General features: G+C 41.4%; 1 protein-coding gene across 4 annotated transcripts in view; it reads left to right on the plus strand.

Annotated features, from left to right (window-relative positions):
- The window catches only part of FAR1 (fatty acyl-CoA reductase 1), a 105,029-nt gene extending 102,352 nt beyond the window's left edge, over positions 1 to 2,677 (plus strand). For all 4 annotated transcript variants that reach the window (XM_063094362.1, XM_063094363.1, XM_063094364.1 and 1 more), the window contains one exon: positions 2,581 to 2,677. In XM_063094362.1, the coding sequence (XP_062950432.1) occupies positions 2,581 to 2,640 (60 nt within the window). In that variant the 3' untranslated portion in view covers positions 2,641 to 2,677. The remainder of the gene's footprint in view (positions 1 to 2,580) is intronic.
- The last annotated feature ends 14,789 nt before the right edge of the window (positions 2,678 to 17,466 follow it).

Raw genomic sequence — 17,466 nt, forward strand, 5'->3', positions numbered from 1 at the left:
GAGCGTTTTTCTCCCCACCCCAACTTGTGCTCACTTACTTCCTTTATACTGGACCACAACGGCCTCTTACCTACCCAGTCTGAATGACGAGATAAACATCCCCCACTGTCGAGCTAGAAAAAAAGGCCTGCAGATATTCAACTGAAAGCAAAGAAGAAAATGTTGCTGGTCTAAGCACAAGACTGAATATTCCAGTGCAAACTTGCTGAAGGAGTGTTTTTTTTTTTTTTTCTTCTTCTTCTTCTTCAAGAGATTAGTTGAAAAGAGGCTACGTCCTGCTCTCAGGAGAAGACAAAGGCAGGGACAGATGGAAAACCCTCAACCCATGTGGACATGCCCCTTTCTAAGGCCCAGCACGCTCAGTCACCCCTCAGAATCCAAGGTGGGGGTGGGGGGTTTGGTGCCTTGAGGAGTACAGGGGGCAAGAAGGGGGGCTGGGTGGAACCAATTTGTAATTGCCACTGAGCTGGGACAGGAGTGAAACAGATCTGCTGTCACATTTGTGAGATTGTTTAATGTCTGTCTCCCACCTAGACTGTACACTCTGTGAGGACAGGGCTGGGTCTGGGTTTTGCTGTTTGTGTAACTCAACACAGTGTTAGACACATGGTAGGTGCATAATACATTCCTGCTGAATGAATGAATGAACAAAATGTGTACATATATGTGTAAATATATATAGATGTACAAACATGTGCACCATATGTGTGTATGTATATATGTATACGTATGCGTGTATATTGAAGGTTGAGCCTTTAGTTTGGGTTAATGTCGATTGTTAAAGAAAAAATTACTCAATGATACTTGTTATAGCACAGAAAGAAAGACTTTATTCAGGACCATGGCAATAGGTACAACAACCACTGCAAGGGGTTCTTGCAGTGGGGGAGAGAGATTAGTCTCAATTCTGAATATATCATGGGCAAGAGGGAATTTATAGTCAAGGAGCAGTGTAGAGGTCAATGGATGGAAAATTACTAAGATGAAACCTGAGGGGTAAGGAGAATTCTGGCTAAGCCGACCTAGCAGGATTCTTGCTGAAGATGGGTCAGGGTGATTAGACATCACCTGTGGGTTGGTGGAGGCTGAGGAACCTAATTAGATGTTGAGGGTGATCAGATGTAAAGGGGGGGGAAGGGTGGGGAGGGTTGCTGAACTGACTTAGCAGGGCTCTTTGCTAAAACTGGATTTTATAAGAAAGTGCACAGATGGGTCTAGGAGGAAGTTCAGAAGCCTAACTAAAAATTGGCCAAGCAAAGAATCCTTGTCACCACACTTGCTTTTCAAATGTAACATCAGCCAGTAAAATTTTACTGAAGGACAGAAAGGACTTAAAAAGATTATAAACCCAATAAAACCCTTCTGTGCTATAATATGAAGTCCTTGCTTCTTTACTCCTGGCTAGGAGAAGCCTCAAAGCCATAATTTTCCATTGTGGTAGGCATGTGCTGCCACCCCCTGGGGTTTTATCAGAATCTTTTGGGGGAGTGTGTGTGATCTAAAGGAAATGCTTTTATTTATTTTTTATTCAAAATAATTAGTTTAAAATTTCAAATTACCTTAGAAGTAGAGAGTATGGGATTTTTGTGTTTAGTGAAAAGAGCCTAGAGGTTAAAATGGTTGAAAAAATACTGTTCTGAAGAGAGGAAATCAGCAAGTACAATGAAGGGCTTGTCTTATGTGGCCCCCATGATAAAGGAGCCCTCCAAATTGCTGACAGAATACACAAAAGAAGCAAGAGGAGGGCCGAGCCTGTGGCGCACTCAGGAGAGTGTGGCGCTGGGAGCGCAGCGACGCTCCCGCTGCGGGTTCGGATCCTATATAGGAATGGCCGGTGCACTCACTGGCTGAGTGCTGGTCACGAAAAAGACCAAAAAAAAAAAAAAAAAAAAAAAAGAAGCAAGAGGAGAGTGGGGTAGAGTACAGGGGCATACTGTGACAGTCATCCAGAAACTGCAGGAAAAAGACAGTAGGTGGAAAGAGAAAATTTATATGAAGAAAGCAAATCTATTTGGATGTTAGAAACATCACATTCCAAAACAAACAGATTTGGCTCAGTCCTTTATCTGCCAGGACCATTGGGTGTGCCTGTGTGTGAACTCGCGCATCAGTGCACCTATGCAAGCCTTTCCTGCCTAATGATTGTGCAAGAGCCCTGGGAGCTTATGAGTATCCCCCAAAGAAGGCTCTTTGCAGGTGGGTGCAGTTCTTGGTACTCCTTGCCTATGTCCTGTTGGATACATTCAGAAGTAGTGGATCCCATGCATGTTATAATGAGCTTGAACAGAGAGATCTTTGCCAATATTCTTATGCCTTGTGCCTGGTGCCTGGTGCTTGGTGCCCAGTGTCCTTAGCCATTCATCTGGAATCCCTAGTAGTTTTTTGCTGCTCAGCATCCCACCCCCACCCCCCTCCACACCCCCACATTTCTTCATTCCGATTCCCCAGTTTCAGGGAAGAAGCATGTAACTAGCCAATTAGAGTACTGTATTTCATGGCTTTAGTGATTGACTCAGTAACTGGCATATGTTCTACTGAGAAACCAATGAGATTTTTTTTTTTTTTTGTGGTCTGAAGCAGCTGCTGGGGGCCATTGCATGGATCCTGACAATGAAGCCAACAGAGAGAAACCAATGTTGAGAGATGGATAGAGTTCACTTTCATGACATCTTTCAGCTCACTGGATCAAGCCATACCTGAAATTACCTTTGGACTTTTCAGTAACATGAACCAATATATTTAATTACCCATCTCCCTTTGTCTTCTTTCTCCCTTAAGCCTGTTTGACTGTGTTTCTTGTCATTTGCAATAGAATGAATCCTAACAGACAGTTTATGTGAGGCAAAGGTCATGGTCACTGATGAATCCAGCATCTGCCCTCTATTGTCCAAGTCTCAAAGAGTGTAATTCTTTTCTGGGTTGGGTGTTTTCCCTCTTTGTCAACTCTTGGAATACTTTCCACTCTGAAACAATCCAGCTCTAGGTTTTATGTGACTAGGCCTTTGAAAACAAAAGGCTGTTAATTCTTCAGTAAGGCAAAGATCATTTAGATTTCTAGAACACAAAATGCTTGGCTGTTCTTCCGCTAATGGGGGAGGAAAATTTTTACCTTTTCAATCACCTACAGCTAGGGGAGTAAGCCAGGTTAAATATCTGAATAAATTACCTGTCAATTAACTTGAAAGGTGTAAAGCTAAGGCAGCCAATTCCCAGTAATAGAGTACCTGACCTCTGACTCACTTTTAAGCATGCTTGAAACACTAAGAACAGAACAACAGAGCAATACAGAAGGCACTTGACCCAGTCCTCCTGACCAGAGAACTCTTGCCAACTGCCTACTGGAGAGGCTGGGTGGCCAAAGCTAAACCCACAGGGCAGATTGCAAACTCAGATGCCTCCAGGGGCTAGGTAGGTAACAAGAGGAGTGAACTGGGAGAGGATAGAGGAGCATAGGGAGTAGTGGGGACTATTGTGGACAGAAGAGAACGTTTCAATAAGGGGGCAGCCACTACTCAATTCAGGCAATTGTCGCCATGTGGGGAAATGGGCCCAGTGTGGCTCCAGTTTAAGGGAAGTTCTAAATGTTAGGAAGTTCTAAATGATGGCAAGATCTAAATGTTGGCAACTAATTTTAAAAATAAAAATGAAAAACAGCACCATCAAGCTAAACAAAACTCATTAGCAGGCCAGGTCAGCTCAGAGTTTTTAAATCTCTGCTACATAGTCTGTAATTATTTATTTACCTCTGTAGTAAACCTAGTTATAAATTCATGAATAACATATTGAGGTTATTTTGAACCATCTTTTTTTGTTTAAGTTCAAGATAGGTTGTCTCTCTCAGATATGTTTATCAGAAACCACATTCCCCAAATATCATGAGCTACACCATGGTTGCCTGGTTTGGACAACTGTGGGGTGTGAGAAACACCCTCACCCATCCAATGCCAAAGGATGGACATGGAGACATGAGGTACAGCGAAGAGAGACTTTAATTATGGCCTTGCAAGTCTGGATGTCTGTGAATGAGACAGGCACACGGAAAAGGGCTGTAGCAAGCAATTTATTCCCTTGTACACAAGTCCCTCTCCCCAATTCCTCATTGGCTGAGTTCTATTGGGTACACAATCATCCTGAACAATGCCTAAAATGTATTACCCCCTTGCAAGGAATTCCTTTGTCTGGTGGATCAGGACAAGCCCACGAAAAAGCCCATTAAAGCCCTGTGAAGGGAGAAACACCAGGGAATGAAGAAAACAAGAGGAGCTAGTAACTAATTACCATCTCAAGGAGAGACTTATCTATTCAGCAACCCTCCAGGAAACAAAAGGGTCTAGTAACTAATTGCCATCTCAGTAAAACACCCTCAGATAAGTCATTTCTGAAAATGAATCACTTAGATTATTTTCTTACAGGGGGATGGATGTCTGGGTTGATCTGTTCCCCCCTTTCCAGGTGTTGTACCTGTCTTCTTTCTGGAGAGAGATATCTCCCTCTCTTTGTACATGTGGCTTGAGTGGGGCTGAATCAACCCTTGAATCCAAGGGTCAGCTCACACCCTCCTGGCTCATCAGAGACTTCATCTTGGGCCCCAGTTGATTAATTTAAGGTTGGGGAGCACATGCATCAAACCATGCCAATGAGACAATTCTTGGATTATTATTATTATTATTTATTTATTTTTTTGGCAAAAATTACTGGGAAAGAGAAGCTCTTTTTCCTCTTGGATTGCTAGCTACAAGGATTATGAATCTGGAGAGTCCAGGTACCAGTGAGAGAGGGCCTGGAAAAGAATGACACTACCACCAAGGGAAGCAAAGAATGGGAGAGGGAGAGTTGGGAAAAGAGAAAGACACAGGGAAAAAACTTGTGCCCCCGACTCCAGCTATGCTTGAAGCCTCATCTGCATCTGGACATATTAGGTTAGCAAAAATGTTCTCCTTTTGTTAAGACAGTTTTGATTGGGATTCTCTCACTTGCAACCAAAATTACCTTGTCATGAATGTACTGTTGCTAGGTACCTGATAGCACAGCACCTCAGACATAATAGAAGCCTTGGTTCCAGAGCCATGATTGGACCCTGGAGCCATGAATGGATCCCGTTGGCTGGAAGAGGGGGATCTGTGAATTCAACATTGAGGCATTAGGAAGACAGGCCAGAGGAAAAAGCAGAGCTGACAGAATCTATCCTTTTAGCAGGGATTAGTGTCAAGACGTGTACTAAGGAAGCATCCCACACTCCGTTCTGCGGTAACACTTGTGTGTTTGTGTGTGATTTTAACATAAATTAGCTCAACTGTGGTCCATAAATGGTAGAACAAGGTCAATTGGTTCATCTGTGATGCTCCCAGCCTGTCAACATTTGGAACAGCACATGTCAGAAGATGAAAGCAAAGTGCACGAACACGGCTGAATGCAGCAAGCTGGGGAGGGAAGCAGTGTTGTCCACAGTTCCTGCTTGCTTCATGTCTCCCTTTGTCATAGGGAACCATAATTTCCACTTTAGGAGTTCTCATGGCTCAGTTCTGCCTGCTCTGCAGCTTCTCTTACATTGCCGTCCATCAAATTATCTTATCCTTCGTCCTTTTTCTTTTTAAGATGAAGTCTTTTATTTTCTGCAGAATTTCTCTGTTTATTAGGAGCTGAGCATTCTTTTAAAACTGTGCTTCTATGTTGTATTAAGATGGTTATCTGTCGCCTTTGTTAGTTTTCTGGTTGCAAAGTTGCATATGATTTGAATTGTCTGCCTCAATCCTGTATTTCCCATAAGTCTTAGTCATTTTGGGTTTGCAATTTTGCCGAAAGTGTGTTTCTCTCCTCCTCCCATGCATGTCATTATTGCAGAACACATATATCTCATTATTGCCGAAGCAATAATGCATTTTTTTTTAAAAAAAGAACAGAATGAGAAATAGCCACAGATGTGCTGACCATGGAACATATTGCTTCAGTTCTCATTCATTTCCATGCTTTTATAAAGTTCAATCTGCCTTCTTATAATTTTCTTGTCTAATATTTAAATATAAAGAACTTGCAACAGATTCCTGGGTCCTCACAGGCTAAACCTAGAAGAATGTCTGGATCCCTGAATCTGAGTTTCAACCCAAAAGACCTAACGCATTGTTCTGCCCCTCAGCATCCAGGAGGAGCCTTGAAGCAAAACCATATACACCAACAAGGCAGCATAAGCAGATGCCACACACCGTAAAGGAGTAGGAGCAGGCAGCTGGGAAATTGTGCTACAAAAATAAACACCCGGTTTCTGCAAGTTGGGCAACTCTCATTAGCCTTAGGAAGCTCATTTTCACAGTTAAGTAGTTAAGCGGCTGATTAAAGGCGCAAGACCATTTAGGCACCTGCTTATTTGTTCATTTTCTTTTTATTTTAAACTTTGGCCAGGAGATGACGCTCTTGAATGTAATTTGGCAGAGGATCCTCCAGAGTTAGAGCTACCAGAACAAATTCAGCACCTGCAAATATTTCCTTCTTAAACTGAAAAAATGGCTTGGATTTTCCAAGTCGGGGGAGGAATGCAATTTTAAAACCAGCTAGAAGTCAAGTGGCTAAGAACATAATAACACCACCTGTCATTTTTTCATTTGGGTTTAAAAATCCAATTAATGCTGATTAGCTGAGGGGACAGGTGCATGCAGCACCAATGCTGTGATGTTAAACCAGGAAGTAATAATATTTTAAGTTAAAAAGATGCATTTGAAGAGGAACTAGTTTTAGAGCTTACCGTATTAGAATAAAGACAGCTTGGTACACTGGAGTGTGGTAGACCCAGGCTTAAATTTTGAAGACAAATACCATATTCAAAGGCTTACACCCTTCAGGCATGACTTTGCATGTTATCAGAGACCCTTAAAGCCCTTACGCTCAGAACTGAGTAATGGGGAAAGAGGTTTTGGAATAAAAGAATTTATGCATCTTCAAATACTACTTTTTTTTTTTCCAGATTTAAAGAGCTAGTTCTGGACTGTGGTGGCTCAAGGTCTGAATCTTACATTGAGATGGTGTCCCAGAGAGTGGTATCCTAAAATAGAATTATAACAAACACTGATCCACGGCTTGCCATGTGCCAAGCTCTGCGGGAGGTTCTCTGAATGTGTTGTCTCCTTTAATCCTTACAACACCAGGAGACGGTTACTCTTATTATTTCATTTTACAGATGAAGAAATAGAGGCATAAAGAGGCTAAATAACTTGCCTAAAGTCAAACAGGTAGTAAATATTATAGCTAGTGTCACTCCCACAAGGCAACCTTACAACCCTCTCAGGAGCTTCTAAGACCTCACAGGCCCTGTGCTCCCCAAACACTGCTCTTCGCACAGTTGTCTGAACTTCCCTTGCACTCCGGTGAGATTGTGACCAACCTGAGGACAGAAGTGGCATGTGATCCCCTTCTATGTCAGTGCTTCTCCCTGCGTGGTGCCTGGCATGCCTTACCCCACCCAAGTACATTTTGCCAAGTAAAAGCATTCCCAGTGGACATCATTTTCTTCCCCTGATTGCTCCCTTCTATTTGTCACCAACAAATCTTTTCTAAAAACAACAACAATAAAAAAAAAAAACCCAGCTTGATTGAGGTATAATTCACATACCATACAATTTCCCATTTAAAAGGTACAAGTCAACGGTTTTCAGTATATTCTACAGAGTTGTGCAATTATCACCACAATCAACTTTAGAACATTTTTATTACCCCCAAAAGAAACACCATCCCTATTCTCAGTCAATCCATTCTCCCCGATAGTCCCCAACTCTAGGCAACCACTAATCTACATTCTGTCTCTATGGATTTGCCTATTCCAGACATTTCATAGGAGTGGAATCATACAATATGTGTGACTGGCTTCTTTTACTTAGCATAATGTTTTCAAATTTTATCCATGTTGTATCATGTATGTCATTTATTTCTTTTTATTGCCAAATAATATTTCATTTTATGGACAAAACACATTCTATTTATTTAATAATTGATGGACATTTGTTTTTCCCACTCTTTGGAATATATATGAATATTAACATATGAATATTCATATGCTATGAACATTTATATTCAAGTTTTTATGTACCCAAAACCGGGTCATATGGTAACTCTATGTTTAACCTTTTGAAGAACTGCCAAACTGTTTTCAATAGCAGCTGCCCAATTTTCATTTCCATCAGCAGTGCATGAGGGTTCCAATTTTTCCACATCCTCCCTACCACTTGTTATCTGTCTTTTTCATTATAGCCATCCGAGTGGGTGTGAAGTGGTATCTCATTATGGTTTTGAGTAACACTTTTTTGACAGCTAATAGTGGTGAGCATCTATTCATGTGCTTATTGGGCCATTTGTAAGAGGATATTTCAAAATGTTCATGGAAAGATGTGTATTATCTTTTAATTCTATTTTTCCTGGAACTTTTTGAAGTATCCTTGTATATCTTCTTTGAAGAAATGACTATTCAGGTCCTTTACTTATTTTCAAACTGGATTATCTTTATATCACCGGGCTATTTGAACTCTTTATATGTAAAAAGTTCTTTATATATTCTTGATATAAGTCCCAGATATATGATTTGCAAAATTTTTTCTCCCGTTCTATGAATTGTCTTTTCATTTTCTTGGTAGTGTCTTTTTTTTTTTTTTTTTTTTTTAAAGATGACCGGTAAGGGGATCTTAACCCTTGGCTTAGTGTTGTCAGCACCATGCTCTGCCAGTGAGCTAACCGGCCATTCCTATATAGGATCTGAACCCGTGGCCTTGGTGTTAGCAGCACTGCACTCTCCCGAGTGAGCCACGGGCCGGCCCTTGGTGGTGTCTTTTGAAACACAAAAGTTTTAAATTTTGACAAATTTATTGATTTTTGTTGTTATTACTTATGTTTTTGATATCACCAGAGTTTCTTGAACAACAAACTACAGAGCCCTTACCAGGCAGTATTGAAATATTACTGCCTTGACTCTTCCTGACAAGACTCTGAGCTCCTTGGGGGTAGGGATGGGAAATGAGCATGCCTTATTAAATCTGTCTCCCTAATAGTCCCTAGAGGTTGTCCTCATTCTAGTAAAATGGTTAAAGACATGGGCTCTCCAAATATGTTCCTGGGTTAGAATCCTCTCTGCAAATATCACTATGACCTTGAGCAAATTACTTAGACTCCAAGCCTCAGTGATCTCATCCATAAAATGGGGAAATGGTAACCAATCAGCATTGCTATGAAGATTAATTAGGTAATTCATGTCAGGTGGTTGGTACAAAGCCTTGCACTTAAGCATGTTAGCTGTGCCATTTTTATATCAGTACCTGGCACAGAGCAGACTTTCTACAAGCTACTGTTGAATCAATAACAGACAGAAGGGTTATTAAGGAGAGCAGCCCAGTCTCTATTTAGAGTCACAATCCTGGTGCTCAGAATGGGCAAATGGTAACATCTACTCCCTTAGAAAGGGGGGTGGTCTAAACCTGTCTGTTCTCACTGGAGGTGAGGGAGTAAAGTCCCACTGGAGTTTATGCCAAATCATAAAATCCAGGAGGGGACTTTCTTCAACCCCATCAGTTCTCTTATCTTGGGAGGTCTGTTTACATCACTTACACTCTGAGGGTCCTGGGGACAACAACTTCTGCTTCTCTTGCTTAATTGTCTCCTAAAACACTCCTAAAAACCAAAAGAAGGTAGATAATCGTTCCAGGAAGAAACACTGCTGGGCTTTGATTCTTACAGCTGGCATTAAAGCCATGACAGCATTTGTCACAAAATCCCCAAACACAGGCTTTGCAGAAGCGCTCCTTGCCTCAGGTCATTATTTTATGGCGTTTGTTAAAAAATATACTTTCTTTTTCACAGTCAGGAGTATCTTCTCCCAAGCATGTTTGTCTCCTTGGTTTACCTTGGTCTGTCTTGGTGGGATTAAGACTGAGCTCACTGGATGTCATGTCAATTTTTAATTAATTGCTGCTCTCAAGTGGAAGCAGGTTCTGGTTCTGTGGGTGCTACCAATGATAAAAGGGCAAGGAATTTTAAAATCTAAGATGACTTAAAGGATCATCACAGCAAAGAACAAATGTGAAATGAACTTGATTATACTACCAAAAAATGCAGGGTAAGATTACTTTATTTATTTTTTAAGATTACTTTAAATTCAGTTTTTCTGTTCTTTGGGTCATTCAAAAACTATTTTTCATCATTCCCAAAACAAGAAAAATAGGATAGCTGCTTTTTCAGAGATACATTTATTAGGCCCTTGTTTTTTGCAACTCATTTGAGCAATGCCTCCCCCAAACTCTCTCTTCAACAATCTGAGGGTGCTGGGGTGATAGCTTTCACCAGACATCTAGAGTTGGATTTCTGGGGCTCACCTGCATGAGGTAGGTGTGTTTCAGGAGAAAAGAAAAATAGAGGCTTAGAAATCTTTGAGATGAAAGAGGATGGGCCAAAGCAGCAAGGCGAGTCTGTGCATACTGACAGATACTGCCCAGGAACCCAGCTGGGGTAGGAAGAGCATGGAGAACAGGGCATAAAAATGTACAATTTCCAAATCAAGGGGAAAAAAAAAAGTAACATCAGAAAACAGTATTCAGTTTCTCAAAAAATTAAACCTAGAGTTACCATTTGATCCAGCAATTCCACTTCTAGATATTTGCCCAAAGGAATTAAAGACTCAGAGAGATACTCGTATACCTATGTTCATTGTTGCACTATTCACAACAGCCAAAAGAGGGAAGCAAATCTAAGTGTCCATCTATGGATGAAGGATAAACAAAATGTGGTATATCCACACAACGGAATACTATTCAGCCATGAGAAAGAAGGAAATTCTGACAGATGTTATGACATAAGTAACACTTGAGGACATTATGTCCAGTGAAATAAGCCAGTCTATAGAACAAACAGTATATGATTCCACTTATATGAGATACGTATAGTGGTCTAAATCATAGAGACAGAAAGGAGAACTGTGGTTACCAGGGTCTGGGGGGAAAAGGGCAATAGGAAGTTATTGTTTAATGGGCACAGATTATCAGTTTGGGAGGATGAAAAAGTTCTGGAGATGGTTGGTGGTGATAGCTGCACAACAATGTGAATGTACTTAATGCCACTGAACTGAACTCTTAAAAATGGTTAAGATGGTAAATTTTGTTAGATATATTTTACCATTATTTTTTTTTTAAATATCATTCATCCATCCCAGGATAGATGCCTTGCTAAAGACATGTTTTGTAAGCTGGGAGGCTCACAGGTTTTCTACAAACAGAGTGGTCCTGAAAGTCAGATCTTGGCAGGTAAAGGGCCCCAGGGTGGGCCAAACTCCCTGCTCCCCAGTGGAGGTGCACGGTGGTGCTGCTGCTGCCTGGAAGGGAATGCTGGCTTCCTCTGCTGCTTCTGTCAATGGTGGCTTCGCATCACGTCCTCCTATGCTCTCTGCCTCAGTGGAGTCTTGCTGTTGACTCCTCAGGGAAGGAAGAAGTGGAGGACTTGGGGAAGCAGAGCTTCCTGAGTTGCAGCAGAGGAGAGATCAGTTGCTTGTGTAAATTTATCCAGAGACCGAAGCAATGACATCCAGGGTGAATCTGGGGAAAATTACACACAAGGCGGAGGAGATAGAGGCCTCCTTTAGCATGTGCAGCCTCAGGTGAGTGGGCGAGTCAGACAAGGCCGGGAGGTGTTGGCAGTGCCTGTATACTGGTTTCAGTGATATTTAATAGCACCTGTCATGTGCCATGCTTGGTACTATGCAATTTCACATATAAAATTCTGTACTGTCCTCATAACAAGCAGTTGATACTATTAATATCCTCATTTTGGAGATAAGAAAACTGACCCAGAGGGGTAAAATAACTTGTCCAAGGTCACTCAGCTAGTAAGTGGCATAATCAGGATTTGGGCCCAGGTCTGCCTATTCTCGATTCTAGGCCCTCTCAGCAGTCCACCTAAAGCCCATTGGGAAGGTTCAAGTTCCCAGATGCATATGATGGAACTAGGCAGCCTGAAGGGGACCCTGATGTGAAGTCAGCTGATCTTGCTCTGAGAACTTGCCTTGCCAGAAGTCCTCCCTGCCTCAAATTTTATCAGTGCAGTGGCCTCTTCTGGATCACTGAAAGAAGCACCTTTGCACTCTGTCCTGAGGCATGATTGTGAGCCTCCACTGCCAGGAAGAGAGTAGCAATTTTGCCCAGGGCTCCACTGCCGGGAAGAGAGTAGCCTTTGCCCAAGGCTCAGCTGGCTTTCCACAGGGCATGTCCTCTAAACCAAGATACTGCTGAGTTGATTAAATACATTAAGGGAGATAAGTGGGGAGGTCTTTGATCTACTTTAGAGAGCCAGTTGTTTCCAAGCAGCTTCCTTTGCTCTCAGGATTGCCTCTAACATACACAAATTTGTGGTTCATCATAAACCTGATCTTTTCATTGAAGCAGATCCCTAAGACCTGTGCTAGAAATTGGTTTGAACTTTATTCTAGTTGACTATTGATGTTTGCACAAAGGTATATTTTTTCTTTGATTTTACCTAAATTTTGAGTGTGGGGTGTGTGTGCGTGCGTGTGTGTGTGTGTGGGGGGGTGTGTAGGACTGGAGTGGGGAAGGATAGATGAAAACACAGGTGATTAGAAGTAGCCTCAGGCCCCTCACCTATGGGAAGGATGGCAGCCCTTTAAGTGTGTAGAAGGGAAATCCCTACAACCATGTCTTCACTCCCTAGACACCAATGCTATGAGCAGAAAACATCTCCATCTTCTTAAGACAGGTAGACTCAACTATTCCTCAACCATCAAGTCTGCTTCTGTATCAGAAACAGACAACACCGAAGTGGTGGAAGAACATGGAACTAGAGGTCAGATATAGATTTGAGCTCCAGATCTGAATAACCTTGGGGAAGTTGCTTAATCTCTCTGAGCCTTGGTGCTCTGAACTGGATCCTGAAAAGGCACTATATCTGGCATATAGTAGGTACTTAATAAATGTTTGAGAAATTAAATACAGTCTGTTTATCACAAGGGACTGTCTAATTTCACAAAAATATTTGTGCAGCATTTATCTGCTGCCTTGGGTTGAATGTCCCCCCAAAACTTAATCCCCACTGTGACTGTTAAAGAGGGTGGGAAATCCTATTATGGTAATTGCAAGGTGGGGCCTTGAAGAGGTGATTAGATTGTAGGACCGTGCCTAGTGAATGAATTAAAAATAGTGGTCATGAGTGCGGTTCTGGGGGCTTTATAAGAAGCATGCAGGAGGAGCTATCTCTTCTCTGCTGCATCATTTTCTGCCATGTGAGACTCATGAGTCATTGTTGCCACTACCAAGACTCACCAGATGTGTTCCCTGGACTTTGGACTTCCTAGCCTCTGAAAATGCAGCAATAAATTTTGTTTTCTTTATAAATTACCCAGTTTCATGTATTTTGTTATAAGCAACAGAAATGTACTAATATATTTGCATATCATCCAGATCTGAAAGAAGAGAAACTTTTGGTTGGTCTGAGGACTTCCAGTTGGTAGAAGACCCAGTGACTTAGGCTTTATGAGGCTTCAGTGAGAGGCCAAAAGTGAGCTAGGCAAGGTGGGGACATCCAGAGTTAGGTATTGCTCTAGAAATAGAATCAATAGGTCATGTACCAGTGCATCGTTTTTTGGTTCAGACTTTGGGTTAGGCCTCTGCTGATGTGGAACAGAATGAGGCAGGCTCTCTGCCTCAAGGGACTGGAAGTCTAGTAGCAGCGGGGAGGGAAGGAAGAGAGAGAATTAACTTGCAGTGTGATTAGAGCTCTAATGGGGATTAGTACTCTAATGGGGATTAGTAAAGGGTTGCAGAGAGCTTTCCCAATTTTCTCTGGACTCTACTTTTCAGTGGAGTTGACATGTGATTTGGGGCTTAAAGGGTGGTTAGGTGTTCTCCAGGGAGATGTGTCCTTAAAAACATTCTAGGCAGAGGAAATGTGTACAAAGGCACAGAGTCATATATGAGGAATTGCTCTTAATTTCATGGGGTTAGAACATTGAGTGGAGTGATTGTGGTCAAAGGCTGAAAACAGCTAACATTTACTGAGCATCTACCTTGTGCTAGGCATTGTGCAAAGGGCACATAGCATGCGTTATCAAATATAATCCCCTCAATAATATTGTTACTCCCATTTTATAGAGGTGAAAACTGAAACTTAGGAAGGTTAAGTAATGTGCCTGCAGTCACACAGCTAGATGGAAGAAACAGAAGTCAAATCTGGGTCTAGCTGACTCCAAAGCCATGCTCAAAAAAGTTCTTCAAATGAAGAACTGTGAATGATGTGCTGAGAGGTTAGATGCTACTGGGCGGGCATTTCCACTTCCATTGTAATGTGGGTATGACCTGTGACTCCCAGGCCACGTGGCTGAGGGAGCTGACATTTGTATCAGGGTGATAGTCACAGATCCCACCCTGCCCTACCTGCAGTACCCACAACAGCTTGTCTGCCAGATACACATGCACAGTCCCTTGTACTGCAGCTGCTGGTCCCTTATTTCTCAGTATGTGTGGACACAATGGGTGGGAGGGCAGTGTAGGATATTTTAGCTTTTATCTCTCTTATATTGCAGCATCTTTGCTTTAGGATTCAGCATGAGTCTCTTGGGATCAGGGTCAATCTATTGGATAGACCCCATGCTGTATTAAGACTTCTCCCACTAACTCACTGTCTCAACCAAACTTGTGTTCTTTCTCATTAGGGTAAATTCTCTCCCAGAAGACTCCTTGGCTCCTCATGCAAATAGCTTCTCAGTACATTAGCCTCTTTATAAGTCTGTTTGTATCTAGCTCCTTCAGTAACCATAGTGTGGCCTCATGCTGGGACTCTCAGCCATGTTTTTCTTTATGTCCAGGTATGCCCTCTGAGAAATGGGTTCATGTTTCACATTGAATGCACTTTCCATCAGATGTATTGTGAGGACCAATTAGATGCTTTATTGTATAAAACATCTTAAGGCCATGCATTCTGAAGGCAATACTGCCCCCAAGAGGGTGAAAATTGGTTCTTAGTTATGTACAGACATACATACCATATAAAAACACAGATAATGCAGAACATCTGCAGTATTAAAATTTCTTGGGGAAGGTGATTAGAAAAAAAAAAAAAATGCCTAAAAGGGCTACTTACGGAGACAATAATGAAAAAAAGGTTGAGAAATAATCTTCAGGTCCTAAGATAAAAGAAATATTTATATCACTTACAAATATACTTTCTGTCCATGGTTATTAATAGGTTTCCATTTAACGGAAATAATAGTTAAACAAAACAAATGTTGAGACTTCTGTTTCAGAATGTCTACAGATGTTAAACATTTCAAGAAAATCTCTTATTTAGCTATATTTTGGGTACTTCATAAATTTGGAATTCTATGTTCTTTTTTATGAAAACATAGAAATTCTGCAAATAGTTTTATTGGCACTGGTTGCCATCATTTAATTTGAATTGAAAGCCCTTTAGACAACGGTGATCAATTAGCTTTTGATTTTTCACTAATGATATGCATTTAAAATATGTCCAAGAGGCAGATAATACAGTTAAGTATAATAATTAAACTAATATTATGATTGAAAATATTTTAATTTTTCATTACTTCAGGGCACTTATTGGAAGGCATATTTATTATTTTATTTTATATGCACAATTTACAAAAAGCTTTCATAAAAAATCCACTTGATAATTGTGTAGCTCATTTGATCCTCACAAGAGCCCTGTGATGTAGGAATTATTATTATTTTACCATTATTCATTTTAGAGATAAGAAAACTGAGGTTCAGTCAGCTTATTTGATTTGTTCAAGATGACAGCTGCAGTGGTGTGTGTTAGACAGCTAAGGCTTTCATAACAAAATACCACAGATGTGTGGCTTAACAGAAATTTATTTTCTCACTGTTCTGGAAGCTGGAAGTCCAAGATCAAGGTGTTACCTGGGTTAGTGTCCTCTATTCCTGGCTTGTAGATGGCTGCCTTCTCACTGTGTCATCACATGGCCTTTTCTCTGTGTATGTGCACAGAGAGAGATCTCTGGTATCTCTTCCTCTTGTACGGACACCAGTCCTATCAGATTAGGGCCCCATACTTATGACCTCACTTAATCTTAATTACCTTTATAAAGGCCTTCTCTCCAAATACAGTCACATTTGGAGGCCAGGGCTTCAACATATGAATGGTGGGGGGCAGCCACAATTCAGTCCACAATAAGGTGGCACTGGGATTTGAATTCCTTTCCTTTAACTCCCAAGTCTGCTTTGTCCCATCACATGACTCCTCCGTGTGCTGGCATCCATCCCCCAACCTAGGGCCAGACCATCAGCAGTAAGACTAGAGCAGGCAGGCAGCCATCTGATCCTGGGTGACTGCTTGAGTCTGGGAGGAGGGCATGCATCATCTGCATCAGGAAAAGGAAAGACAGAGAAGAAGAAAAGCCAGGCTTTGATCCCCTTGGCTGTGGCCATTGTCTTAGTGCCGGTGTTCATTGTTTCTTGCCTTGACTACTGGAAGAGTCCCCTGCTTACTTCCTCTGCCCTAGCCTTGTCCCACTCTGTTCCATCCCCCAAACAGACAACAGAGTTCTTTTTCTAAAACGTAAGTCTAAACATCCTGTTACTGTGTTTTTAGACTATTCAGTGTTTCTCAAAATCTAGGTGAAGTCTAATTCCTTCACTCTGCATATAAGAGCCTCATGACCTTGGCCAGGGCTATGTCTCCAAGATCAACTTTTTTTTTTTTTTTTTTTTTTTTTTATAAAGCCATCTCTCTTTATTTTTTTATTTTTTTTATTTTTATTTTTTTAAATTTTATTTTGTCGATATACATTGTAGCTGATTATTGCTTCCCATCACCAAAACCTCCCTCCCTTCTCCCTCCCCCCCTCCCCCCCGACAATGTCCTTTCTGTTTGCTTGTTGTATCAACTTCAAATAATTGTGGTTGTTATATCTTCTTCCCCCACCCCCCGGTTTGTGTGTGTGTGTGTATGTATGTGTGTGAATTTATATATTAATTTTTAGCTCCCTCCAATAAGTGAGAACATGTGGTATTTCTCTTTCTGTGCCTGACTTGTTTCACTTAATATAATTCTCTCAAGGTCCATCCATGTTGTTGCAAATGGCAGTATTTCATTCGTTTTTATAGCTGAGTAGTATTCCATTGTGTAGATGTACCACATTTTCCGTATCCACTCATCTGATGATGGGCATTTGGGCTGGTTCCAACTCTTGGCTATTGTAAAGAGTGCTGCGATGAACATTGGGGAACAGGTATACCTTCGACTTGATGATTTCCATTCCTCTGGGTATATTCCCAACAGTGGGATGGCTGGGTCGTATGGTAGATCTATTTGCAATTGTTTAAGGAACCTCCATACCATTTTCCATAGAGGCTGCACCATTTTGCAGTCCCACCAACAATGTATGAGAGTTCCTTTTTCTCTGCAGCCTCGCCAGCATTTATCGTTCAGAGTCTTTTGGATTTTAGCCATCCTAACTGG

Source organism: Cynocephalus volans, chromosome 4, assembly GCF_027409185.1.
Source record: "Cynocephalus volans isolate mCynVol1 chromosome 4, mCynVol1.pri, whole genome shotgun sequence".
In the NCBI taxonomy this organism is placed as follows: Eukaryota; Metazoa; Chordata; class Mammalia; order Dermoptera; family Cynocephalidae; genus Cynocephalus; species Cynocephalus volans.